The sequence below is a fragment of the Mesoplodon bidens genome, assembly GCF_964165515.1.
Source record: "Mesoplodon bidens genome assembly, chromosome: 1".
NCBI classification, from domain to species: domain Eukaryota; kingdom Metazoa; phylum Chordata; class Mammalia; order Artiodactyla; family Ziphiidae; genus Mesoplodon; species Mesoplodon bidens.
The window spans coordinates 172,334,038-172,361,635 of NC_138176.1; the positions used below are offsets into that span (position 1 = coordinate 172,334,038).

Here is a 27,598-nt window from a genome sequence, read left to right on the forward strand (position 1 = left end):
CCAGGACGTGGGAATGTAAAATGCCAACGGCTCTGGACCCGGCCCTCTGCTCAGCCTAACTCATCTTTGCTTCAGACTTGGGAGTGCCCCCCCGGCTCCCCAGATGTGCCTGGCTTTGCACAGAAGTGCTTCCCTCGCTCCCCCATACTCATGCACCAAAAAGGATTTGTCTTCTATAGCATATCCGGCAGGGCACCGGGGCCTGGAAGGAGCCAAGGAGCTAGACTGTTGTCCCAGACCCAGAGGCAGCCATGGGAGCCTATGCCATGGTGACTGACACCAACATCTCATCTGGCCTTGAGAGCAACACCACGGGCATCACAGCCTTCTCCATGCCTGGCTGGCATCTGGCATTGTGGGCAGCAGCCTACCTGGCCCTGGTGCTGGTGGCTGTGATGGGCAATGCTGCGGTTATCTGGATCATCCTGGCCCATTGGAGGATGCACACGGTCACCAACTACTTCATTGTCAACATGGCCCTGGCCGACCTCTGCATGGCCACCTTCAACGCCGCCTTCAACTCGTCTATGCCAGCCACAACATCTGGTACTTTGGCCGTGCCTTCTGCTACTTCCAGAACCTCTTCCCCATCACAGCCATGTTTGTCAGCATCTACTCCATGACTGCCATCGCCGCCGACAGGCAAGAGGGGGCAGCTGCGGGGAGTCGGCTCGCTTTTCTGGGTTCACACAGGGCTGGTAACTTGCCCACAGTCACACAACAAGTTAAGGGTAGAACCCAGTGAATTAACTGCCTCCTAACCTGATCATGATCCTAAACTGTGCATCTGGAAGACAGGGGACTGTGGAACCGAAGCAAGTAAGGTTCAGGTTAGACACAAGGAAAAACATTGCACTAGATGGCTGTTCAAGGCTACAGGGGAAGACCAACGGCGTTTTAGGGACCTTCTGAAGTGTTCTTCTCTGGAGTTGATCTTTGTTTTACTGAAAGGAAATTGCTTATATTGTCATCCTATTCCTAGATATATTATATGAGGGGAAATTTTAACACTGCACGCAGTTACTATATAATTAAGATGGGGCCAATTACTTCCCTGATGCTGCTCTCTGGGGCTGCAGACTGTGACGTTCTGATGGGGATGGGGTGGGGGCAGGAGGGGTGGAGGGGTGGAGGAGTGATCAGTCGGCAAATCTGAAAGTCCCCTAAGACTTTCTTTTCATTCACTCAGGTATTTAAGGCACTGTTTCAGGCATTGGGGAATAAACACCAGTGGCAAAAGAGTCCCGAAATCATGGTCTCATGGAACTTCCATTTTAAAGGCTGGGTGGAGGGTGGGTAGTACGGACTGTAGAGGGCAGGATGGGAGCAAGGAGACCAGACAGGAGGACATTGAATAATAACCCAGGTGAGGAAGGATGGTGGCTCAGGTCAGGATGGTAATAATGGTGACTTGTCCATTCATTTTTTCATTCATTCTTATGTTCAATGCCTACTATGTACAGATACTGTTCTGGGCATTGGGGGAAGAAACAGAATAAAGATGCCTGCCCTAGTGAGAATTTAAATAATAAACACAAGACTAAATAAATCATATGTTGTATTTTGACGTCATGAGTGCTATGGAAAAATATCAGGAAGGGGATCCGAGGCACCAGGGTACGTGTGCCGGGGTAGGGCAGGTTGTAGTGTTAGATAGGGTGTCAGGATCAGCTTTATTGTGAGAGTGGGATTTGAGCTGCGTCCTATTGTTCTGGCCTGGTCTCAAGGTTCAGATTAATCCCAGGGAGGAAGGCCCGGGGGTCATCTAGGACCAAAGCCGCTTCGGCGTATGTAGAGCAGTTCCTCCACAGCAGAAAGCTGGTGGGCAGCTGCTTCGGGCTTTGTCCAGGAGACCGTTGGGCTCTGTTAAGGTTTCTGAACAGAAGACAGGCTGTGTGACAGGCTGGGGAACTCGGCAGGGCTGAGCTTCAGGACAAGGCCCCAGACGGACTGCCAGTGTGGCCACACTGCTCTCTTGTGGCCATCCGAGAGCACATCCGCGCTCAGAGGGAGGCCATGTGGTAGAACGGGGTGGGGTGGGCTGGCGTTTAGGGCGCTAGTGTCCCACATGGCTGTGGGAGAGCACCAGCCCAGCTGGCTCTCTGCAGGTCGTCAGCCAGGGTGCGGGGAATGGGACTAGTGGATCTGGACTGGTCTGACGGGAGGGCACCCACCACTCACACCGCCCTCTGCTCACAGGTACATGGCTATCGTCCACCCCTTCCAGCCACGGCTCTCGGCCCCCAGCAACAGAGCAGTAATTGCTGGCATCTGGCCGGTGGCCCTGGCCCTCGCCTTCCCCCAGTGCTTCTACTGCACCATCACCATGGACCAGGGTGCCACCAAGTGCGTGGTGGCCTGGCCCGAAAGACAGCGGCGGCAAGATGCACCTTTTTTAAGGCCTGGGGGTGGGGGAGCATGGTATGTGTGTGCACGCGTGCATGTGTGTGCGTGCATGCACATATGTGCACGTACACATGTGCAGTGTGTATGCATGGGTGTGCACATGTGTCTGTGAGTGAACTGGGGATTATGTGAGTACAGTATCAACTAAAAGTAACACTTAGCACTTACTAAATGTCAGGTTTGGTCTAAGTACTTTACATATATGAACCCACTGGATTCTCCTAACAATATGGGTATGTATGTATTATTATTCCCATTTTTCAGATGAGGAAACTGAGGCACTAAAAAAAAACTAAGTAATGTGCCTAAGACCACACAGCTAGTAAGTGGTAAATCGAAGACTTTAATCCAGGCAGTCCTGCTTCAGAGCCCAGTCTCCTCACCACTCTTACTTAAATAAGGGACATGTCAGGGTACCGAGACAGAAAGAAAGGGCAGGTGCCAGAGCCTGGGATATTTTCAGGAGGAGCCTGGAGTGGACTTGACCTGAGGCAGGCACCGTGGGCTAGGGGATGGGGGGAGAAAACAGAACTCAGGCGTGGTGCAGCTGCTGTGTGACCCTGGCTAAGTCCTTTCCCTTTCTGGGAGTCAGTTTGCCCAGTTCTCACGGCGGGTGTGGCTTTGTCATCCCAAGCACGGCGGGGGTTGGTAGTAGAAGATAAAGAATTGGTTGAGGTTCTGGAGACAGTAGTCGAGTTGGAGTCCTGCGCTGTCCCCTGCTGGCCAGAGGACCCTTTGTAGTCACTTAACCTCTCTGACCCTTTGGCTCCTTCTCTCTTAAAGGGGATTAGTAAGAGAACCTTGCTCAGGGGTTGTTGTGAACACAGAAGAGAAAATGTACCTGACGCAACTTAGCACGGTGCCTGGCACAGAACCGGCGCCCAGCAGGTGGTAGTTTAAATGGGGAACAAACGAAAACAAACCTGGCAGATTTAGTCCAGGAAAAGCCCAGCTGCCCCAAGCATGAGGATGTGCACGCTCTGAGCCCAGAGCCTCCAGACCACAGAGATAACTCGACTCCCTCTCCCGCCTCCTTTAACACTCCTCCCCCAACGCCCGCCCCTACCTGGTCTCCTCCCGTCCCGAGCACCAGACAGAAGAGCGCCACGCTACGGGCTTCGGGGAAGGCGCCATTCCTCTGAGGAGCCTGCTCCTGGCAACTGCTGAATTTCCCGGGAAACTGCTGCCCTGGGTCTCTGCCCTCGTTCCGTAGCCCACGTTCTCAGGACTCACGGCTCCAGGGGCGGAGTCCACGCAGGGACCCGCCCTCCTTCTTGGCTTTGGAAAGGGGCGGAGAGCAGAACATTTCCTGACTGGCCACTGCGGGGCGGTGTTTCTCCACCTTAACAGTGAGCTTTTCTCTCTGAGGTGCGGACCAGTAAGAATTTAGGGTACCAACCACCACCTTTCTGGGGATGGTGATTTCCGACTCTGCTTCAGGCAACAGGGGAAAACAGGAGGGCAGAGGTGGGCTAGGAAGGCTATACTTTGGTGCTACTTCGAATTCTGAGAGGATCTGGGGGAAAGCCTGGTTTCTCATGTGTAAGAATATATTATTTGTTCTTGGGTTGGGGAGTTTCTGAGATTTAGACTGGGGGCTCCATCCGTACAGGCTCATATCCTGTGTGTGTAGGAATCTAGGAAAATGCACATACGCTCCCCAAATCAAAATACAAAAAAGGCAGTCCAGGCTATGAGATTCTGGCAGGCCCTAGAAGATGGTTACCAAAGCTCCTTGGCACTCCCTTCTGTGTGGGATCCTAGCCCAGAGTGAATTCCTATCCTGAACCGACTCAAGAAAGAATGAGGCAACAGAAAGGCATCACTCATACTTGGGAAGGATGGTAGAGATTAACTCCTTGTTTTACAAATGGGGAAACAGACTGAGGGAGAGATCTGACTTGCCCAAGGTCATGCTTTAAATTAGAGGCTAGGCAAGAACCCAGTTCTTCTGACTCCACAGGGCTGACCCTCAGTGGAAGGGAAATCATTTGTCTGTTAAGTCCGTATAGAGCTGTTTCACAGGACACAGACTTCCTGTGCCTCTCTGAGCCTCATTTTCCCGCTCTGGATGCTGAGACAGGTGGCCCTGCTGATCCTCAAGGTCTATCTATCTCAGACACTCTGTGACCTCACAGTGAAGGTAAGGTACAAGGGCCTGGCATCTGGCTGCTCCTCCGCCCTCACCTGCTCCACAGTAGGACAGATGATGATCAGGGAGTCTAGGAGCCCCCAAACCTTTTGTAATTAGCATGCTTGCCAAAAGAGAAAGCAAGCCGAATTCTAAACTCAGGCTTTAGGGAAGACATTTGCTGGAGCCACCTACTCCCCTCCCTCCAGGTGTCAGTACCTCTTGAAAGGGACCCAGCAAGGCTGGCACATGGGGAGGAAAGGAGGGGCTTGGGTACACCTCTGTTCCCCCAAAAAAAGGTCACATGACAGGGCCAGGGGTCTTGGGTCCATTCACCGGATGCTCCTGCTTGGGCCTTGTCAGAGAGAGGCTATAGCATCTCTCAGAAACCAGAATGGGCAGCATGCATCTTTCCAAAAGGAAATGAGAAGGCCTCAACACAGCCCCGGGTGTCCTCCACGGGGACTGGATGAGCGCCATCAATGGTGCTCTGGGCCACTTGCTCACAGGTGGTGTGAAAGAGTATCTGCAGATGTGAGCCATGTTCCCAACCAAATGCTCATGGTCAGGAAGGGATGATTCACTAGCACGTAGAGTGTGGCCTGTCTCCACTGCCCCCTTCCCTGCTAGGGATGTTGGTGCAGGATAGAACCATATCAACTCTAGGAAATCTATCTAGACAGAGAGATGCAGATATAGAAGATATACATAATCTATCTAATACATATGTGCATATACATATACACATATATTACATGATTTTGGAAGAAAGATTCCAAACCATTAACAGTGGTGGGGGTGAGATACATAATTTTACTTCCTCCTTTGTGCTTAAGGGCATTTTAAATTTTAAACAAATGTATTACTTGGTTAACTTTTTCGTTCCTATTTATTTCCTTGTTTGGTAACTTGTCTGTCACTTGGAAGGACTCAGAGCTAACACAGGTGTCCCTTTTGCAGCAGGGGAAACTCTCATTGGGCACATGTGCCAGTCTGCCCTTCTTTTTTTTTTACTCTTTTTTTTTTTTTCAAACCAAGCCCTTGGGAGGTGGCCCAGGGTAGCCCGCCAGGGACAGCTCAGGAGCGTCAGCAAGGTCCTGGGGATTGAGTGCTGGCGGATGCTGGAGTCGCCCTCAGGTCGCCCCGTGCCCAGGCCCTTGACTCTCCTTCCAGGTACCACCTCGCTGTGATCGCCCTCATTTACTTCCTGCCTCTCGTGGTGATGTTCGTCGCCTACAGTGTCATCGGCCTCACGCTCTGGAGACGCACTGTCCCAGGGTACGAGGTGCATGGCGCCAACTTGCGCCACCTGCAGGCCAACAAGGTGAACTCCGGGAGTGGGGCTGGAAGTTTGACCCCGCCTCGGGATCAGCCATTCCGGGCACGTCCCCTAGAGGGCGCCGCGGAGGATAGACTCCACCTGTAACTTGGCCTCGTCCCAAGTCCCTGGCCAGAGCATTCATTCCTTCTTCCCGGGGTGGGGCGGGCGGACTTGCTTTGGTCTTTGGGCTGTGGCAGACACAGATTGCAGGGAGAGGGAGACCTCGGAACCCGTAGCTGGCATAGTCTCCTCTAAGGATGGGGTTAGGAACGAGAGCTCATCCACTCTCCAGGGACGAGAGCTGCTCTGCTCAAAGAGGGATCCAAGACGCCTTTTAGAGGAGGTGGCCACCGAGCTGGGCTTTGAGGAGTGAGGACTTCAAAGGAAAGACAGCAGTGTGGACAGAGAGACCAGCCTGAGCAAAAGCCCCGAGGTGGAAGGCCCAGTAGTGTCTGGGTAGCAGAAGCTCTAGGGGCCTGAGCCTGTGGAGGTAGACAGGGCCTGCTTATTGAGGGCTTCTCAGGCTGGCCTGAGACATGCCTCATGCTTCCCCTCGGGAAAACTGGGGCTTGGGGCTTCCAGGCTAAGGAGTGACCTGAGTCTCTCCTGGACCAGTTTGTGAAGACCATGGTGCTGGTGGTGGTGACATTTGCCATCTGCTGGCTGCCCTACCACCTCTACTTCATCCTGGGCAGCTTCCAGGACATCTACTGCCACAAGTTCATCCAGCAGGTCTACCTGGCGCTCTTCTGGCTGGCCATGAGCTCCACCATGTACAATCCTATCATTTATTGCTGCCTCAACCACAGGTGAGCCCTCACCCCAGCCCCTCTCCTCAACCTGGCTCCATCTGGACTCCCCTGCACAGCTTGAGCCTGTGCCGGTCCATCCCCGCCACCATGGGATTACCATCCTCCCAGGGAGCCCCCAGCACGGTCCTCCCTCGGGTCCAGGCCTAGCTCGAGCCCCACCTCCTCCCCAAAGCTTTGCCCCATTGCCCAGGCCACAGCTCTCACGCCTGCCTGCTCCTGCTCTTTCTTCTGGCGGCTGCATCTGGGACAAGGATAAGAAAGGAGGGAGGGACAGAGAGGTGGAGGGAGGGGAGAGAGGGAGAAGGACAGCCAGAGAGGGCGGAAGGAAGGAGCCAGGTAAAGGAGGGAGGGACTGATGGTTCTAAGAGCTTCCTACACTGAGGAAGAACAGAGGACTGTCCCTGGGCGAGGAGAACAGTGCCAACCGCAGCAGAACGAAGCACTCAACCTGAGGCCCGGGGCCAAGACTAGAGGGGGAGCAGGTTGCTCCCTGGAAGATCACAGAAGGGGTTTTCAGGGCAGCTAGGAAGTGACCTTGGCAGAGACTGCCAGAAAGGAAGGAGCCAAGTTCTCACTTCCCCCCAACCCTTGTACTTCTAGAGGAGTGTAGTCCCAGAGAGGGGCTGGTGTTTGCTCAGGGGCGCTTGCACAGGTGAGGAGGTGCTGGGCCAGGCAGGAGCCCCAGCCCAGGAGTCCTGCTTGCAGAGCAAGTCGTTCAGCCTCAGAAAGCCTTGACGGTGGAGCCAGGTAAGAGGAGATGAGAGGTGGACACTGAGTCCTGGCCTTAACGAGGCAATGAAGTGGGTGAGGTTGGCCCTGGGCATCTTTTATCACCTCCCTGCCCACATGTCCACGCCACTCATAATGCCAGTAGGATCTTTGTTGCTCAGACATCCCACCCGGGGCAGGCCAGAAGGAAGTAAGAGACTGTACTTTTTTTTTTTTTTTTTTTTTTGACTGTTTAATGGCTGCCAGAACCCTCCATTGTCTCCTGAGAGGCAAGTATATAATGGGAGGGAGGTGTTATCCCCATTTTACAGATGAGGAAACTGAGCCTCCAAAAGGAAGACTCTCCTAAACTCATACAGCAGGAATTCCATGGGTCTCCAAGGCCTATAATCTCATCCCCACATCACACATTTCTCCTGCATGCAGTTGTAGGAGCGAGAGCTTGGAGACAGGGACAGTCACATCAGGGAGGGGCTCCCAGCCTTCTGTGTCTGTGCATTGGCCACTCTCCTGCTACCCAAAGACACAGTCCCTGGGAGTCAGAACACCCCGGGGCTTTACAACTTCTGAATCATTCAGTATTTGATGACACTAGCTCTGAAGACTGGTATTCCTGGCGGAATTTTCATTCTTCCGCAAAATGTTCACCAGGGGCTCTGTGTGCCCAGCACTGTTCCAGGCCCTTGGGATACCCCTGTGAACAAAAACAGTGATCCCTATCCTCGGGGAGCTGACCCTCTAGTGGGGAGGTGGAGATAGACAATAAGCAAATGTAATGAGTAAATATACATTGTGTATTAGGTGATAAATCCTATAGAAAAAAGAAAAACTAGAGCTGGGTAAGAGAGGACAGGAAGTGCTGGGGGAAGTAATGGGCATAAGGGTTGCGATTTTACAGGATGGTCAGGGTAGACTTTACTAAAGGGTCTTTTGAGCAAAGACTTGAGGATTGAGTGGGCCCTGTAGGTGTCTGGACAAGAATTCCAGGCAGAGGGAACAGCCAAGGCAAGGGCCCTGTGGTCAAGGTAAGGACTTACGCTGGTTCTCAGACATGAGGAGCCCTGCAGTGTTCTGAGTGGGGGAAACACATGCTCTGATTCCCTTTTAAAAGAATCAGTCTCGCAGCTGTGTTGGAACTGGACCACAGAGGGACAAGGGAGGCAGGGAGATGGTTAGGCAGGTGCAATAATCCAGGAGAGAGATGGTGGGTTTAGACGTGTGAGAAGTGGTCAGAGTCCGGAGATTGCTAAGGTAGAGCCAACAGAATTTGATGGAGAGGGAGTCAAGGATGACCCCAGGTGTCTGGCCTGAACTAGTGGAAGGACAGAGTGGTCAGTTGTCAGGAACTGAGACGAGGACGACTGGGGGGGTGTGGGGGGAAAAGGGTGGGGAGCTCGGGTTGGGACATGCTGAGTGTGGGCAGAGGCCATGAAGCTCCCATAATAAAGGCATTTATTGGGCTGCCCAACGGAACCTTCAGAGCCACAGGGGGAGGAACCAAAATCAGGCCTGCTCTTCTGAAACTCGGAACCCTGCGTCTCCTGGGAACAGACCATATAGTTCTCTCCCTCCCTCCGCATCACACAGGGTCTCATCTGTTTCTGCCCCTGACAGACCAGTGTCCTCTCTCTGCCAGCTCTTTCTCATTTCTTCCAGTCACTCTCTGCTTCCTCTGATCTCCAATTTACAGGTGGACCCTCTTTGCTGCCTTGGGGAAAGTTGTTTATTTTTTAAGCAAATGTACTAAAACTTAGTAGTTCCATGTGTATATTTTCTTTCAAAGCTGTCCCCTTGGGGGAGCATCCGTATGCTACCCAACATTGCCAAAGCCCCAAGTTTTTAAGACTCCTCTTTGCATATTCCTTTAGAAGCCAATTAACAAATCGAACAAGAAAATCTGTTGTGTCTTTATGATTATACTTGGTTTATTTTTGTTTGCTTGTAATAACAAACAGTCTCATTCGGCTCACTTCAGTCCTTGGACTTAGCTCCAGATTACTTCTGGTTGTTTCCAAAACCCGAATCCATTAAAGAACGTGTCTCCCCAGAGACCCTGAGCTCGTAAGAGCGAGGCAGCGACTTTCCTCTGGAGGAGAGATTGGCTCCTGGAGGTGGGAGCAGCCCCAGGACAGTTCCCATAACTGTCGCCCTCACTCCGTTGCTCAAGATGACCCTCCATTCCCCAGGTTCCGCTCTGGATTCCGGCTTGCTTACCATTGCTGCCCATGGGTCATGCCAACTGAGGAGGACACGATTGAGCTGACTCACACCTCATCCCTTTCCACAAGGGTCAACAGGTGTCACACTAAAGAGACTCTGTTCGTGGCTGGGGATGTGGGCCCCTCTGGGGCTGCCAGTGGGCAGGCTGGAAGTCTGCAAGCTGAAGTGTCTACTGACCCCTGAACCCTTGTGCCTGGCTGCAGGGGGAGGCTTAGCACCCTGGAGAAGTAGCCAGTTGAGAGGACCACATCGGAAAGTTTGGCCCATGCCTCACCCTTCAGTACATCAATGGAAAAACAAGATGGGGCCAGGAACTCTGCAGTGGGGGCTGACTCTCCCAGCCACCCCTCTGACAGTGCTTCAGGGCATCCAATAAGTCAAAGAAGACAGTGTGAGCTAACACTTATCTAATCCAGGAGTTGCAAGCTTGAATGCCTCCCTGGGGCATACAACATAACGAGTAAACCGAATCCAGTATAAAAGAAAAACTGTAGATATAATGATAAAAGGTAAGTGACTTCCAGCGTTGGGGCAAAAGGAAGGGTGGGGACTGTGGCAAACTGGAGAGCACAGGAATCTAAAGGGGACAACAGCCCATCAGCTCTGGACAGATGCTGCCACGTGGCTGGGAGCCCACTGTTGCCAGATCCTCCAAACCTTTCAAGAGAAGCCAGAAATCCAAAATTGTGAAACTTCCAGGTTTGTTAAACTGAGCTCACATTTTTACAAATGTTGCATAAACCAAACAAAACACACCTGTCAGCAGCACCCAACCATGACACTGACCTATTATTAGGCTAAAGACACAAGGAAAGAAGCCTCTTGTTCTGCAAAGCCCCTAACCTGTGAGCCAATCCAGGGCCTCTCTGCCTTAGCATCTAAGAACCCAGATCCACCCTAGTGTAGATGGTGGTTAAAAGGAGCCTCAGCTGGGTGGCCTCAGACTAGTCACAATGACCTTCAGCTCCTTTCTTTCAATGGCAAAACTACCTCACAGGGATGCTGTGAGGATGATGGGAGTGATGCCTATAAACTGGCAGGCCCAACACAGGTTAAGTGCTTCATAAACAGCAGCTGTGACTTTTATTACTACCAGGGCAGCCGTTTGACCTGAATTCCGCAAGTCAGCAACATAGCCCTCACCCTTACTTCTGCTCAAGGAGGTGGCAGACAGAGAACACCCACTGTCCCATCTCCCAGAAAGCTCCAGGCCCAACGCAGTCCACACCTCACCCTGCTTGCTGACTCACCCTTCCCACTTCATGGCCCCTTCAGAAGAATCACGTAACACTGTAAATGCACACCTAGAGTTCAATGTTACCTGTGTTCTCCACAAGATCACTGTCATAGGCACCAGCAGTGACAAATAAAGGGACTCTGGTCTCACCAAACCAAGGGAGCATGCAGCCTGGTGGGAAAAGCCACCAGAGGTGTGGTCAAGGCCTGGGAGGCTCACATCGCACCTCAATCACAGGGTACCAGAATGTGGACTGATGTGGGGCCCACAGACAGGCTGGGGGAGAACCCAAAACGGCAGCCACAGAGTGGAACAGCACCCTCAAGACTGCGGTGGGGCAGGGATGAAAGGGTCAGACAAAGGCCCACAGAAGGGGTTCGTTTATGAAGGGGGTTGCGGAGAGGACAGCAACCCTGCTACCCTGGGCTGCTGCAAGGCTTCATCTGCTCAGGGCAGGGGATCTCTTCATCCATCATCCTGGAGCTGGCAACGAGGGTCATGAGGGTAGGACCTGCTCTAGCACAGCAGGATGGAGGGCCAGTGTTGCCCTGTCCTCTCATGGGGCTTCCAACAGCCCCCGCAAGCCAAGCTGACTTTTGCTTTGTTCCAACTACAAGTGAGGAAGCCAGGCTACTGGAAGACGGAGGCCTTCCATCCCTTTACCTTCTGAGAGGTGTCGAGGCGGGGGCTGCAGGAGTCCCTCCCTGCGGTAGGCCCCCGCGGCTGGAGCAGGGAACTGGAAGGGCAGGTGCTAGAAGAAGGGGAGAGGCTACTTCTTGACCCTCTGCAGGGAGAGTACAGAAGTCCTCAAGCCAAAAGAAGGCTGCACGCTGAAGAACACAGCCTTCATTTCAAACTCTGCCCTGACCCAAAAGGCCACAAAACCCCCCAGGGTTTGGTTTCTGCCACATCCCCCGACGTCCTCCCCACTCCCCAGCCATTAAGCATCACTCGGGTCTTTGAATTGATACAAAGTTTACTAGGTCATACAACATGGCTCACAAAAGCGATGGGAAATTCCAATGAGCGTACTGTTTCTTGATTGGTTCGTTTTACCCAAACGGAGACAAGACACTTTCCCGCAGGACTGCCCACCTCCCCTCCCCAAGACAGACAGAATGCAAGACTGTCACAATGTGGCTATGACCAGTTCCACGGACACACAGTTCAGCGGCATTGACACGCCCTGATGGGACACCAGACAGCAATGGGTGCGGGGCCGGGAGGAAGCGGCGGCTGATGCACCCGTGGGAGGAGGAGTCCCGGCAGTGTCTGCTGGTGAAAATACATTGCACACAGGGGACACATCCCCAAGGACGGGCTGCAGAGGCCCATAAGGCCTGTCAGATGGTGTGACTTTTCATTTTGGGCCAATAAATAACTGTTGGACGAATGCATAAGTTAGAAATGGACGCCACTAAACTTCACATGTGGGGAACGTACGACCAGGTTGAAGTCAAATCATGCAAAGTGGCAGGGCAGGTGAGGAGGGATCTGGAGGTCAGGGAGATTACCAACAGCACACACTCTATTTTGTACCCTACGTTACGCGCCATTAGTTGGCTTCTCTTTTCCTCCCCGCGGTGGTGCTGGCGGGCTTTGGTGCCGGCGTCTCCCAGCACAGCTCGCTGGGCAGAACAGGGGGTCGCTGCTTGAAGAGAGAAGTGCTGGAAGGGCAGCAGGCTGGGGGGCCAGGACTCTTAGCTGCTCGTTTCTTGCCGGAGCCGAACGCCCACTGCCGTGATGAGGGCGGCTCCCTTGCCGCTACCGTCTTCGGATAAGAGGAAGGACACGTTACACTTTGGTGACAGTTCCTTCACGGTTTGGTGCATGATTCTGGAGAAGCTAAAAAGGACAAAAATAGAGAAGGGTAGATAGAGAAACATGAGGAGAGACGCCGGACCCACCTGAAGACGCTGAAGCACCCTAACAATAAGGAGGGAAGCGAGATGGGAGGGGCTGCTTGGAAGCAGCTGCGGCTTATTGAGAATGGCTGGGAGAAAGTGGGTTTACAGCCAGTCCTGTTACAACTTGCAGCAGGGAGGCACAACAGAGAATCCAAAACAAGCTGCTCTCTACACCTTCTGAGGGCTATGGCATGAGTAACACACCCAGACGGCTCCCATCCTCAAAGCCTGAGGCTCTGAGGGGACCGAAAACCATGAAGGGGTGCTGGGACCTGGGTGTGGACCACTGAGGCGGGCCAAGCTGGTCTGGCACTGGGTCAGCTCAGCAGGCTGCATGGAAACGAACATCACCCACCCCCAGCTGCAGTCCTCTGAGACCCCAGCCCAGCACCTGAAGCTAAGAGAGGGAGCCCCCCACCCCCGTGAACTATAATCTCTAAATGAGAGGTGACTCCGGGTTCTTGCATTTTGTGCTGAAAATGAGATAGCGCCAGGCTGTGGATGCTCAGGGCAGTGGGGCTCCTAGAGGAAATACTGACTGCCCTTTGCTGAGTACCTACTAGGTGTCCCACACTTTACGTATATATGTAATGTCTGGCCTGCTGGTGGTCATTTTCCCATGAAGAAGAGGAGACTTGGCAGAGATGAAGCCACTGAGCACAGCTCCTAAATGGTGGTACCAAGATTAAAACCAAGCGTGTCCATGTGCGGCTCCAAAGCCTAGCTCTAAACCACAGTGACAACGAGGACAGCTATGAAGGTGGAGAGATAGAGGTCGGCGTGGAGCCCAACAGATGCTTTCATCCCAAGCCACGGCCATGACGTAGGCAGGCAATGCCTACACTGAGTTGGGTGAGGTTGCTTTTAAGTGGAGTGAATGGCCCAGTTTACTGGGGACAGTCCCAGTGTGATTATTAGTAGCACTCTCTTGACTGGCAAAAGTACCTCCGTTTCGACAATAATATGGTCACTCTATTCATAAGAGCCAAGCTTTGGGATGTGTGGTAGATCAAAGAGCAGATGGGGGCTTCCCTGGTGGCGCAGTGGTTGAGGGTCCGCCTGCTGATGCAGGGGATGTGGGCTCGTGCCCCGGTCCGGGAAGATCCCACATGCCGCGGAGCGGCTGGGCCCGTGAGCCATGGCCGCTGGGCCTGCGCATCCGGAGCCTGTGCTCCGCAACAGGAGAGGCCACAAGAATGAGAGGCCTGCGTACCGCGCAAAAAAAAAAAAAAAAAAAAAAAAAAAAAAAGCAGATGGGCTCATTTCTCCTCCTCCAGCAATGGGGTGCTGGACACCCGACCAAAATGTCAGGGAGGTCACATCCCACCCGCCTCCCTGCTACAAAGCCCAGAGCCAAAACCGCTCCTGCCTTCCAAGGCTCTTGACAAACTGATTTAGCAGGTGGACAAGACAGTGGGCCCTCTTCCCCTTTCCTTCACTCCCTCGTCCCACTTACCAAACACAGCCTCCGGGCCAGGCTGATGGGTAAGTGCACGCCCACCCTTACCTCCTTTCCTGCTCCCCACCTGGATAAGAGAGGCCCAGGAGGAGGGGAAAGCAGGAAATGCCAGGCCACAGGTGTGAGCTGCCCAAGTGAAGCCGCTTCTCCACCTCCCCAGGCATCCCAGGTAAACTTCAGAGCAGCTCATTTCCTCGTCCCAGACAAGCCCCACCCTGACCACACAGCCTGCAGGTTGGCTGTGTCCTGGCGAGGAATTTTCCTGGTGGGAATCACATCCTGATGTCCCATAGCCATAAAGGGGCCTTGCCTGCCCAGGAAGCTCTGCCCATCCCCCCCGGAAGCCCCACTCACTGCGGATGAAGCTTGTAGAGCGTCCCGTCCACACCCACAGTCACGTTGAGGTGGTCCAGCCCCCTGTTCTCGCGGATCTTCTCCACCACGGCAGCCATGCCCGCGCCACACAGCTGTGCGGCCCTCTTGGACACTACCCCGCACACGGTCTTCACGAGGATGCTGTCGTCGCACGTGCTGTTCAGGCCAAGCTGCTGGAGGATGGCCCGGACCTGCAGCAGCGCTAATCGGTCACTGTAAGGGGACAAAAGCCAGGAGGCTGGATGAAGCAGGACCCACGAGAGCAGCACAGAAGCCGCCGACTCCAAACGAGCCGGCCCCAAATCACTGCACTTATCCACGAAAAGGGTCATGGCGTTTTCTCTCCCCTTCAAAACATTTGTCTATTTTTTTTAATGATCCCCATAGTATTACATGTTAAGCTGTAGAATAACTAGCAAAGCTAGAAAAATAAAAATTGGAAAATTAGAACTATCTACAATCCCAGCACTGGGGAAAATACTATTAATGTTTAAATATATTTCCTTCCAATCTATTTTTCTTGGATATCATTAAACAATGTCTTTGTCCTGATATGTGAATAGGCTTGTTCTTTATTTATTTATTTTTAAATTTTTGTTTTATATTGCAGTGTAGTTGATTAACAATGTTGCAGGCTTGTCCTTTATATATGGTTTTCTTTCTTGCTGTTTTTCATGCTTCATACATCTAAGCAAGTTCCCACCTCCTTATCTGAGACCAAGATTGGTAAAAGCTGCCACAGCAGTCTATTCTGGGGATGACCATAATTTATTTAGCCAGTTTAGAGAAATTTAAGTTGTTTGCAATTTTCTGCTAATATAAAGTAACACCCTGATGATGTTCCTGTTGGTGCAAGTCAGAGTTTTCCCTTAGGGTTTTTGATGCATATTGCCAAGCGCCTTTCTGAAAGTTATATCAATTTACTGTCTCTGACAGAGTATTTGGCCTTACTTGTCCCCAGTGGAAAGGGGCTTCCCTGGTGGCACAGTGGTTAAGAATCTGCCTGCCAATGCAGGCGACACGGGTTCAAGCCCTGGTCAGGGAAGATCCCACATGCCACAGAGCAACTAAGCCCATGCGCCACAACCACTGAGCCTGTGCTCTAGAGCCCGCGAGCCACTACTGAGCCCACGTGCCACAACTACTGAAGCCCACACACCTAGAGCCCGTCCTCTGCAACAAGAGAAGCCACTGCAACGAGAAGCCCGTGCACCACAACGAAGAGTAGCCCCCGCTCGCCTCAACTAGAGAAAGCCTGCGCACAGCAACAAAGACCCAACACAGCCAAAAGTAAAAATAAATAAATAAATTTTTTAAAAAAATTGAAAACACTGGACAATTTGGTAAGAATGGCATCACACTGGTTTAATCTGTGCTCCTCTCTGTTAGTGAGGATTACTGTTTTTGTTTTTGTTTACTGGCCACATGAACTACCTTATACCAAAACTCTTGTTCTCCTGAGATATTTGTCTCCTCATTAAACTGAAAGAGTTGACAATGACGGATGATGAACACAACAGCAGTGGTAAGAGCAGTCAGCCTTTTTGAGGACTTACTATGTGACACGTGCTTTACATACATCACCTCATTTCTCCTCCTAATAGCCAACTGATCCATGTATGATTATTCCCATTTTAAAGATGCAGAAATTGAGGCTCAGAGAGATCGAGTAACTCACCCAAAGCTCACAGCCAATGGGGTAGAACAGGTCTCAAGACCAGACCTGCCAAAGCTCTTGCCCACCATGCCACGCTCTGCATCTTGCATATATAATGCAAATGTTTTCCTTAGTTTTCTGTTTGTCTTTTAAGCTTGATGACTGATTTTGTTTTTATCTTACAGAACTATGCAGCTAAATTTGGCAATTTTTTCTTTATGATCTCTCCCTTTGCTATTACACCTGAAAGGACCTTCCCCAGCACTTCACACCCATCAGTATAGCTATTATTAAAAGAAAAACAAAAACAGAAAAGAATACGTGTTGGCGAAGATGTGGAGAAGTTGGAGCCATTGTATATACTGCTGGTGGGATGTTAAAATGGTACAGCCACTGTGGAAAACAGTATGGCAGCTCCTCCAAATAAATAAATACGTAAAATAATTATGTGATTCAGCAATTCCATTTTTGGGTATACATCCCAAAGAATTGAAAGCAGGGACTCGATCGTGTACTTGTACACTCATGTTCATAACAGCATTATTCACAACAGATAACAGGTGGAAGCGACCCAAGTGTCCATGGATGGATGAATGGATAAACAAAATGTAGTGTATACATACAAAGAATTATTCAGCCTTAAAAAGCAAGGAAATTCTGACACATACTACAACATGGATGCACCCTGAAGACATTATACTAAGTGCAATAAGCCAGATGTGAAAGGACAAATGCTATATGATTCCACTTACATGAAGTCACTAGAGGAGTCAAATTCATAGACACAGAAGGTAGAAGGGTGGTTGCCAGGGGCTGGGGGGAGGGGGGAAATGGGGAGTTAGTGTTTAATGGGTACAAAATTTCAGTTTGGGATGATGAAAGAGTTCTGGAGATGGATGGTGGCGATGGCTGAACAACAATGTGAATGTACTCAATGCCACTGAACTGTCCACTTCCAAAATGGTAACAATGGTAAATTTAATGTTACATATAATCTACCACAATAAAAAAATGTTAACAAGAAATATTCACTGATATTTTCTTCTCATTCTTCTCAGGCTCCTATTTTCCACACTTGGCCCTTGGGTGAACTTAGAATGAGGAGAGAAAGCAGTGGGGAGCTTGGTTCCCTAGCATGGTGCCCCCCCTCCCCCGCAGCTGTGAAATGCCACCACTCCACGTGCCCAAGTCCTCCAGGGTCAGTGCCGCAGGGCCGCTGTCTGCAGCTATAGCACTTCACTGCGTGGGTTCCGGTGGGAAGTGAGTTCTACCTGAAGGTTACAGACCCAGGCCTGGGCAAAAGCGAGGGGCAGACCCGAGCCAAGCCAATGTCAGTGCTGCTATCGTGACCATTCTAAACTGAAGGTGGCTTTTGCACAAGCTCTTTTGATGAGCACTTTTCCACCTCTTCTCACAGCTCACTGCGGAAGATGGCAAAGGCACAGGTGAAATGTTCACTCTACATGAGAAAAACAGGAGGAAGACAGAAGCAGCTCGCTGTGGGGCACGGTGGGCGGTGAGCTATGCATCCTAGGCTGCCTTTCAGAGGAAAAGAGGGTGAGGCCAGACTAGGGGTGCTTGGTGCTTGGCTCTTCTGGACTCAATGGTCCTTCAATACAAGTATCTGTGATGCACCTTTCCTATCCTGAAATGTAACCTACTTACACACAGGATGATTTCAAACAAATCAATATAATGCCCTAACATACAGGATGAATAAAAGGAAATGACTTATAGTAAAATTATGGAACTTCAAAATGCAATTGCTCAGGGCCTACGACTCCAGTGGAAGAAGAAAACCCTCCCAAATGGCCAAAATGTCCCCTATGTTGCCTACTGCCCCCATTACAGCCCCCTGGCCAGGTCCACCTCTAATAGGGAAGGCCCTGCCCACTCACCTCTCGATCTGAGAGAGATACTTGGTCTGAAAGATGCCCCGAGTCTTCAGCGGCTCAGAGATCTGCCCTCGGAAGAGGAATCCCCTCTTGGTGAAGTCAATCAAGATGTTGCGGACGATTTCACCCAGGTACATACCGCTGATCATCTTCTCATATCTGCAATGAGAGGAGGGGACTGGGTGTCTATATGAAGCCTGTGGTCTCACAGTAACCCCGGGCGCCTTACTGTGCCTCACCGGCATCACCAACCCGTGCACCCAGCCCTGTGCTCCCTGGCAGAGGCACAGTGTGAGACCGGGAAGGACTGAGGAATCCCCAACCCTCCCAGGGTCAGACGCGAAAGTACCAGCACTCTGTCTCACTGCTGGACCATCCACTTCCTCACCTGACTCCCTGCCTTTGCCTGGCAAAACCCCACTCCAGCTCTCAGCTCCCAACTTGCCCAGCACTGCTCCAAGAGGTCTGTCCTCCCCCTGCCTTTCTCAGCTCCCACACACCCTCCCTTCTTCACAGCACACACAGGTCCTCCGCCCCTTGGCACCCCTGCAGCGAAAGCCTTGAGGGGACAGAGAATGTGTGTCTTGCTCAGCTTTGAGTCCCAGGGCCCAGCACAGCTCAGCGTTGCTCTCAGTCAGGTGCTCAATCAATACCTGTAGAATCAGCAAACGGCTTAAAGGAACAAGACAACACAGGGAAAGTTCCCACTAGATTTTTGGAAGGTTTTGCCAAAACCCAGAGTGCTGGTCAAGTACCCACAGAGTGATAAAGCCACACAGGCTGGAGGACACAGGTGGCCACCACACCCCTGAGGGTCACCTGTTCTTGGGGGCTTTTAATTCCTGTCCTCTCCATGTTCAGGAGCCTCAAGAAATGACATGGGCTTTAAATGCTTCCATGCACACACCCCATCCCAGTGTCCCCAAGCTGGCATGACTCCACTGGAATCTGGATACTCCAGAAGACTTCGGGTGGTCCACAGGAAAAACACGAAATAGCACTATCATCAATTCCCATCTAGTCCTTTTCATTCCATCAAGGAGACATCTCCTTGGTGTTGATAAGTTTGATGCTGATATGGCTCTAATCCCTTCCAACCCCTACTGATCTCCCTTATAACAAAGGGGGTCTTCCTGTAGAGCTGTTGGTAGACACAGTAGCTAGGATTGAAATAACGCTGTTCTTCACTATATCCATTTTATGGTAATATTGGTTTTCCTCCCTCATTAAATGTAAGAATACAAGATGATTTAAAGAAAAACATTAAGCATAGGTGGTATTTGGAAAAGACAAAAATCTTGAGGTTAGTTGGAGAACCACTTATGTTTGGGAGGTATTACCCCCAGCTCTTCATTCTGTTCCTGGGGGCACGGCCTAGACCACCTCGTCTTGGCTATGGCAGAGGATGGCCTGATCCCTGGGAGCTTGAGACAAGGGGTCATTTGTCTCTATGCTGGGAAGGGTGGACACTGCCATCTTGGGGAGGGTCCCTGACACCCGAGCTGCAAAGATCCAAATAGCCACTAGGCGGTGCAAGAGGTCTGCCGTGGGAAAAGGAGGAATTGGCGGTGGCGGGCCTCTGCCTCACCCGTGACGGGGAGCCCCCCACTCCCACTGGCGACATCCTAATTTCCCTTGCCCTTTAACAACTGCAGGTCAAATGTGTCCTACTAAACAAGGCAAAAACCTGCCGACCAACAGATCTCTATGAGCCTGATGGGGAAGAAACAGAGCAATGAGAAGGCCAGAATGTTGCAGGATAAACACGCTCACTGAGAGGAGTGGTGTGGCCACTGCTACCCTGTCCCCAGAGACACCTGCACAGAACATCAACCCTGGGCCATCTTGTACCATGTGCTGCCACCACCCTCCACCCTTAAGTTCTCTGCTCTCCTTGGGCCAAAAGCCAAGGTCAGGAGTGAACCTGAGGGACCACAGTCTCCAGGCTTTGTGCAAACCCCACTCCTAGAAACTTCTTCCGTTGTAATAGGCAGGATGCCCTCCCGTCTCCTCCACCAGGTGGGATTACCTTTGCTTCCCGGCGTTTAGAGAATATTCATCCACCAGTTTGTCATAGATAGTTCTGATATCGTCCAGACACCCGTTGTCCCCAAAGGCACCCCACTCCATGTTGATACACATTCGGCCCTCGTTTCCTTCTAGCGTCTCGACGTTTTTCATTTCTTCCATGTAGCAGGCATTGCTGCCCGTCCCTGGAATACACGAGGAGAGAATGAATGGCCACACCACCGTGCTTAGTGGGGAGAGGGATTGCAGCTAGACTTGGGTGGGGCCTGGGGCTCCACAGAGAGGGGCACACTTTTCAGATGAACCAAGTAATAGCTTCACTTTCCGAATGTCTCCCAGGAAAGTCTCAAAATATAAAGGCAAAATCAGAGTTAAAACTGCCCAGAGCATTTGATTAACTTACTTTATACTAAGACATCAACACCGAGAGCCTCGTATGTTTACCTGTCCACACAGGGCTATGTCTATTTTAATACAAGATGGTCTTACAACAAAGGGATGTATTTTCAATTGTGGAAGTTCAGGCAGCATTCAGACTGGAAGGATATTTCTCTATTTCTCTTTTCTTCTCTCTCCACATATACATACACACACATATACTGTATTTATATGTATATACACACATACATATAAAATATTACATGGAGGGGTTGTCTACTATCCCACCATGCATGTCCACTTATCTTTTCTTATCAAACTTGGCCGTGGACTCTGCCTGAACAAACTCTCCTGTGGGTTCCAGAATGAGGCCCACAGTTCGTTCAGGGAAGGACAGTGCCCTGAGCATCTCCAGGGTGCCCTTCTAAAGCAATGGTTCCTCACCATTTGGTATCACAGATCTCTTTGAAATTCTGATGATTCTCCTGAGAAAAGAGATGTTTCCCTGAGTGCACCCCTACACTGTATACACACAAACAGACAAACGGCTGCCAGGGGATCAAGCGCCTCTGATCTCCATCCCTGACCTCCCCAGGGCAGGGCTAGTCAGACTGGGGCCCCCCCAAGGACTAGGGCTGGACCACAAACTGTTTGCTGTTCTCGACTAGGAGTAGTTAGGTACAGATGCTGAGAGGAAGCGTTCTAAAACTTTCACAGCAGATTTAATCGCCAGACATCCAAACTTGTGGTCACTGGCCTTGTCTCAGTGAATGGACGGGAAATTTAAAAACCAATCAACTAACCAAGGAGTCCCTCACACAGATATTTTAACATACACCTGAATCCCCTGAGGAGCTATTAAGATGGATTTTCTGATTCAGGAGGTCTGGGGTGAGGCCCAAGACCCTGCATTTCTAACATGCCTGCGGGTGATTCTGATGCTGCTGGCCAGGGATCACACTTGCAGCCCTTGCAAGGCCCTCGAGCACTGTGGACCCACCCTGGGTGGGAGACAGAGGTCGATGGATTTTCAACATCCTTAAGGGACACAAGGACACCTCTACCAGCTAGCCAAGTGGGCTCTGGCTGTTTTATGCCCTTTAAAGAAACTTAAGTAGAATTCACAGATGCTTCTGACTGTGTAACTGTAAGCAGATAGGGTAGGGAGTCCCCAGAGAAAGACAAATAGGCATGACTCTCTTGATATAAGAGGAGCCATTTTGGCCTAAGCCATTTTGTGATCTAAGCCTGGCCACAATGCTTGCTCTAGAACAGGTCTCAGTAATAATGATTTTAAGGGAACAAAAGGACAAACTGTTATCAGGCATGAGAAGTAACAATAGCAAAGATAACAAATCAGTTGTAAAGACTCCTAGCTCTGTTTCAGTGGTAAAGATTAGCCTGAAGCACTTTCCTGAGCTGTTTTGCAGAATTTAAACCCTCGCTGGGCACTCAACCACCAGATCAAGTGTAACCTAAGGGATGGTGATGTTGACCTTTTCTGACCCTCCTGACTTAAATCAACTGAAGCCTGGACTCTGTCAACCTTTGCCCCAATTCTATACTGAATTCTCCTCTGCCCAAGCCCCTTCATGAATATGCTCGTACCCTTAGCTTAAAACTTCCCCAATTTTTCTGTTCGAGGAGACACTGCTTTGGGAAAGACCCCCAGTGTTCTCTTTACTTGCTGCAAGTAATAAATCCTTCCTTCTGATCTTTGGTTTGGTTGTGTCTTTTGGCTCGACACCCACCAAGAAGCCAACCCAGTTTTCGGGTAACGTAATTTTTGTTTTCTCGGCTCCCTTTCACCCAAACTGTAAAACTGAGAGGAGAGGAGCCCCAGAAATGGAAGGGGTGCAAAGAAAGCCAAAACATGTAAATTATACTTCTTGTTCATGGGCGTTCTGAGCAGAGATCAACTGATGACAGAGGGAAAGAGTGACTTTGAAGGCAACGGGAGAACCCCCTACCCCCACCCCCCACCTCCGTCCCCACCCTGGCATTTGCGGGCCTGACCTCTGGGCAGGAAGGTGAGGTCAGGCCCGAAGCAGAGAAAGTGCTGTGTCACTCTAGCTTTGCATTTCACACCTAAGCCCATTCATAAGCAGAAGGAAGGGAGGGGCCGGGTGGAGAAAGAAAGCTTTGCAAAAGAAAGGAAGAAACAAAGAGCCCCAAAGCCAGGCCCCAAACAACATTTACCTGGAGCTGCTCCCTAGCTTTTAAAAATTTCCACAGGAGCCAAAAGTGGTTTAACAAATGAAAAGGGCTTCCTGGCACCAGGAAGGCAGCCTGCTGGGGCCTTCTCCCAATCTCCCAGGTGCACGCAGCAGGCTGCTTGCTGACTCTCTCCACCCAGGGATGTTCTGCAGGTGTTAGCTAAGAAACCGGGCCTTTTCCCAGCATCCCTGACATTAGGAACAGGACCAGTTAGGCGAATGTTTTTCTTGTAGCCTAAATCAAGATGCTTCTGGGATTTTGTGCTCTCAAGGCCCAGACCCCTACTGTGCTTGGATTATAAAGGAACAACCTGCAAAGCCAGATAATCCCTGTCTGTAACCGAGCAGGACCCTGTGGGGCCTTCCCGGGACAGCCCCCTCTCCCATATCCTCTGCTTTAGCTCCCCTCTGAAGTACCTAGATAATAGTGTCTGATGCACATTCCCTAAGTTGTTTTACTGATGCTAAAACCCCCACCAAATGGAAGATATTAGCTTCTTGTCGACCTTGAGAACATAGCCGCAGGCCTGCTGGAGCCTAAGGACCGATAATGTTGACCCCAGTGACACCGCCCTGTTACCTCGCCATCAACCAATCAGAGAATTGTGCATGAGCTGATCACAGACCCTGAGACGCCCCTCCCTCACCTGGCCTTTGAAAAGGCTGTGCTGAACTGCACTGAGGAGTTCAGGCGTTCTGAGCATTGGCTGTCCTGGACTCCTTGTACGGCGCCTCACAGTAAACGCTGCCCTTTCCGTCCTATGCTAATCTAACTCTTTGTCTATCCCCGCTCCCCCCCGACAAAAAAACCAAAAACATAACAAAACATAAAAAATGCTGCACTTTTCCTTCACCACAACCCAGTGTCAGTGGATTGGCTTTACTGTGCACAGGTGAGCAGACCCAGATTTTGGCTCAGTCATATACCTCCCACTTCAGCAGCTGGGACCATTGGTGCTAAAGGCCAAATGGTGCCCAGGCTGCCCTCTGGCCCTTCTCCACAGTCAGGAGAGGAGGAAGCTTGCTTTCTTCCCAGCCACAGGCCCCGGCCCTGCAACACCTGCCCGGGTCCCTCCCTACAAGCCCTGCTGACCAGGCCAGCTCCAAGCACTCCCACCCTGTCCGCCGGGGGCGTGTGAGCCACCTGGGGGCCGCACTCCTGGAGAGCTCCGTTCCTGACAACCTGCTTACAGTCACCTGGAAGCCTCGTGGGCTGGGTGTTGGGAGGGGAAACCCCTGGAGAGCCCTGCAGCCTCAGGCTATGATGAAACTCTGGAGGTGGTTAAGGGGACAGTGCTGACAGATACACTGTCTCACACCGAGGGCTGAGCTGTTGGCTCAGGGCCCCACAAAACAGGGAAACCCAGCCTACCCTGCCCCAGAAAAAGACCTTCCAGGACACCCACCTACGATGAGTCCAACCTCGCAGGTGGGCTCCTCATAAGCACAGGTCATCATGGTGCCCACCGTGTCATTGACCACAGCCACCACGTCCAGGTCAAATTCCTTTGGAAAGAAAGAGACACAGGTTTAGCTTTAGGGGAGGGACAGCGCTGCCCGGCTTGAGTTCTGCAGGGTCACTCTGCTGCACTGCGGTCAGAAAGCTGCTGGTGCATCATCTGAAATAGTTTCCTTACCAGCCTGTGAAAGGTAATGAAATGCTTCTTCACTAAACATCTACTATTAATGATGTATCTGAAGCTTGAGCTCTGAAGAAAGGAAGTATTCTACCCATTTCACAGATGGCAATGAGTCCTAGAGAGGCAGCCCAGTGAGCACTGCGGAATGGAGAAGAGACAAGGGACAATGGCCAAGTAGCTCTTTCTCTTGGCAGGTTAAAGTATTATAGCCTTTCAGAGGGCAAAATGGAAGTACCAAATCTATGTCTCAGAATCTGTTCTTCGGAGACAAGCATACAGGTACACAAAGGCACATACAAGGGTATTTGCGTGACTTATGTGAGCCAGAAGGAGAAACAACCCAAATCTAGATCAAAAGGGACATGTAAGGCCCGGTTCGGGCAAACTCTGGAATCCTGCACAGCCAAGAAAGTGAATGAAGTTGGCCTCTATGCAGCGAAACGAAAGACTCCTATTTCATAGTAAGTGAAAAAAGCCAGCTGTAATATAGTATACGTGGTATGACTCCTATTTTTTTAATGTATGTTGGTATATGCATGGAAAGTACATTGGAAGAACACTGAGATTAAGAGTTGTGAAATAGGCAAAAAGAGGGCATCAGGTTTCTTTTCAATGAAATATTAGCTGTCGTCTAGCACCCTCTTCCAGGAACAATCGACCCCTCTTCCAACTCATACATATCAGCTTCCCTGACTGCCTGTGTATATTAATTAATCTGCTCTTCTGAACTGGAGACACTTGAACAGACCTTTTTTCTTTTTTAACTTCTAACTGATTCCCTCATTAATTAATGAGTTAAATAAAAACTTCAGAATTTTTCATTTTATATTTTGTCAATGTCCTCCAGCCAAAGACCACCGGAAACATACCCACAGTGGACAAAGCTGCACTTCCTGATTGGTTGGTTGCAACACAGGCGAACACATCCCATGGTGCGTGCCAGAAAGTGCTAGAAAGCACAGTTATAGGATCTGAGCCTGTGCTGGTGGTTTTAGGGAGGGTTCTAAGAAGTGGGGTTTTGCTCAGGACTGGATGCTGTCAGAAAGCAGGGCCATCTCTGAGCACGTGCCAAGTTCTGCCATGATGACGCAGCGCTTCCTGCTCATTTGATTCCATTGCGGTCACAAGGGGGCTGTGATGACGGCTGTGCTCCGCGGCAGTGCCAGGCTGTGCCCCACGGTCAGGGGCTGCTTCTCCCTTTTTCAAGCTGGAGGAGAGCCATGATTTTACATTCCTTAAACTATCTTTTAATAACACAAAACTGTTCTGCTCTCTTTTATTGCCATCAGTTGGGGCAACCTTAATAACCTTGTCACAGGGTTCTGTATCATTTGAATTCTTTACAACAAGCAAGTACTTTTTTCTTTGGCTGCCGAGTGGCATGTGGGATCGTAGTTCCCCAACCAGGGATCGAACCCATGCCCCCTGCAGTGGAAGTGCGGAGTCCTAACCGCTGGACTGCCAGGGAATTCCCGAGCAAGTACAATTTTTATAACCTGAAAAAAACAGGAAAGATTTTTTAAAACATCCTTTTAATAGTTACCTCTCTCCTTTTTACCGCATCCCTCAGTAAGGTCGCTACATCCTGCCCCACGCAATCAGTTGCCTTAAAACCTTTCGTCCAGGTGATCAAGATTCCCTGCAATAGGAAGGGCAGTGGGAGAGTCCTGTGTCATTAATCCTTCTAGACAGAATACAAAATCCCACCCCCTCCTTCCAGAGTAAACACCTGCTAAGAATTTACAGTGAGACAATGCTGGAACATCTGAGGCACAAACCAATAAAATACAGAGTCCTCCGCAGGCCTGCCCCCTCTCACTGTCCTCACAGTGGTCTGGTTTGTAATCCCCACTTCACAGATGGAAAAACTGAGGCATAGAAAGTTAATGGTGCTGCCTGTGGTATAACCAACTAGTTCCTCTGAAGAACAGTTTACCAAAAACATAAGTGGAGAAATGCAAATTTTTAGTAACACTGTTACTACCTAAAGTAAACTTTAGGTTTGATTGGACTGTAGTGTATACACTTGCTGGGTGTGTACTCACTATGATGACGGTATAAGTGAACTGCTTTTAAAAATCACCAGACCTTTTAAAAACTGCAATACCAAGTTTACATGGATCCACCTGTTGAGATCTAAAAGAGTTATTAAGACGGAAAAAGACCCGAGTCAGCACTGTGCCTGGATTAACTGGCTTCTAGAGGCAGATGGTCCTGCCCAGCTTGCCAAGTGCTGCCAATCATGTGCCTCAAACCCTGGCCTAAGGCCCCGTGTGATGTGATGCCAACACCAGGGTCTGCTCCCTGGCCACACCTCTACCTGTGCAACACAGAGGATGGGCCTCGCCTGCAGGATTCTGCACAACCGCTCCCTTCCACACAGAACATCCCCCTGGGCCTGCCAACACCCCTAAGCGTGGTGCCGGCCGGTGTTGCTGGAGTAGGCTGGGATGCTCCACTAGACTGGCGGCTTCCTGAGGGCAGGAACTGTGTGGCCAGCTCATGGTCCTCAGCAGGCGCTCAAGCCCTGACCTTGAGCCCTGGTTCATTCCATTTATTGAATAAACATTTATTAAGCATCTTCTCTGATAGCACACTGTGCTGGGGCCTGTGGGGAACACAGGTCCTCGGCTCAAGGAGCATATGACGTTGCAGAAAAGAGAGACACCAAAGATCACTAAAAACTGTGTAAGAAGTGCTATAACCAGGCAACATTAGAGGAAACAGGGACCACTCATGAGGGTGAGATTCTTTTTGCCTGGAGGACCAGAAGGCTTCCCAGAAGAGGTGAATGCTTTAAATGATAAAAGAAGAGTAGAGTCTTAAGATGTACTGGAGGGTGTGGCGTAAGGCCTGAGTCAACCCACTGTGACGGCTAAACTGTCCCAGAATCGAGGGATGACACAGAGGCTGAAGGAGGCTTCAAGAGCTGACCCACACTGGCCAAGGGACAGTCAGCACCGCCCGGTGTCTGATGCCTGGAAAAAGGAGACTCACCGCATCCAAGCTCGTCTGCTTGCAGGGAAATGAAAACGTGAAGCCCAGAGGCATTCTGGGGCCCTTGATACCCATGTAATCCAGGAAGTCAGAGATGCAGGAAACGATGTGGTCAAACAGCTTTAGGAGAAAAGAAGGGCTTACTCATGTACCCTCTAGCTTCACACCTTCAGTGCATACATACAAGTAC

At 50.8% G+C, this 27,598-nt stretch overlaps 2 protein-coding genes across 2 annotated transcripts in view; one reads left to right on the plus strand and one right to left on the minus strand.

Moving 5' to 3' along the window:
- Positions 1–251: 251 nt before the first annotated feature.
- TACR2 (tachykinin receptor 2) lies at positions 252–10,095 on the plus strand (the record flags this gene model as incomplete). The annotated part of the gene is given in 6 exon segments (XM_081250673.1): positions 252–519; positions 522–642; positions 2,200–2,427; positions 5,711–5,861; positions 6,474–6,667; positions 9,586–10,095. Coding segments are annotated over 6 exon segments (1,179 nt in total). The 3' UTR covers positions 9,803–10,095.
- Positions 10,096–11,814: 1,719 nt separating this feature from the next.
- HK1 (hexokinase 1) overlaps positions 11,815–27,598 on the minus strand; it is a 71,178-nt gene continuing 55,394 nt past the window's right edge. The window contains exons 12-18 of the mRNA XM_081227604.1: positions 27,409–27,528; positions 25,955–26,050; positions 24,178–24,277; positions 20,179–20,362; positions 18,153–18,308; positions 14,577–14,810; positions 11,815–12,701 (exon numbers count right to left, since the gene is read on the minus strand). Of these exons, the coding sequence (XP_081083730.1) occupies positions 12,557–12,701; positions 14,577–14,810; positions 18,153–18,308; positions 20,179–20,362; positions 24,178–24,277; positions 25,955–26,050; positions 27,409–27,528 (1,035 nt within the window). The 3' untranslated portion in view covers positions 11,815–12,556. The remainder of the gene's footprint in view (positions 12,702–14,576; positions 14,811–18,152; positions 18,309–20,178; positions 20,363–24,177; positions 24,278–25,954; positions 26,051–27,408; positions 27,529–27,598) is intronic.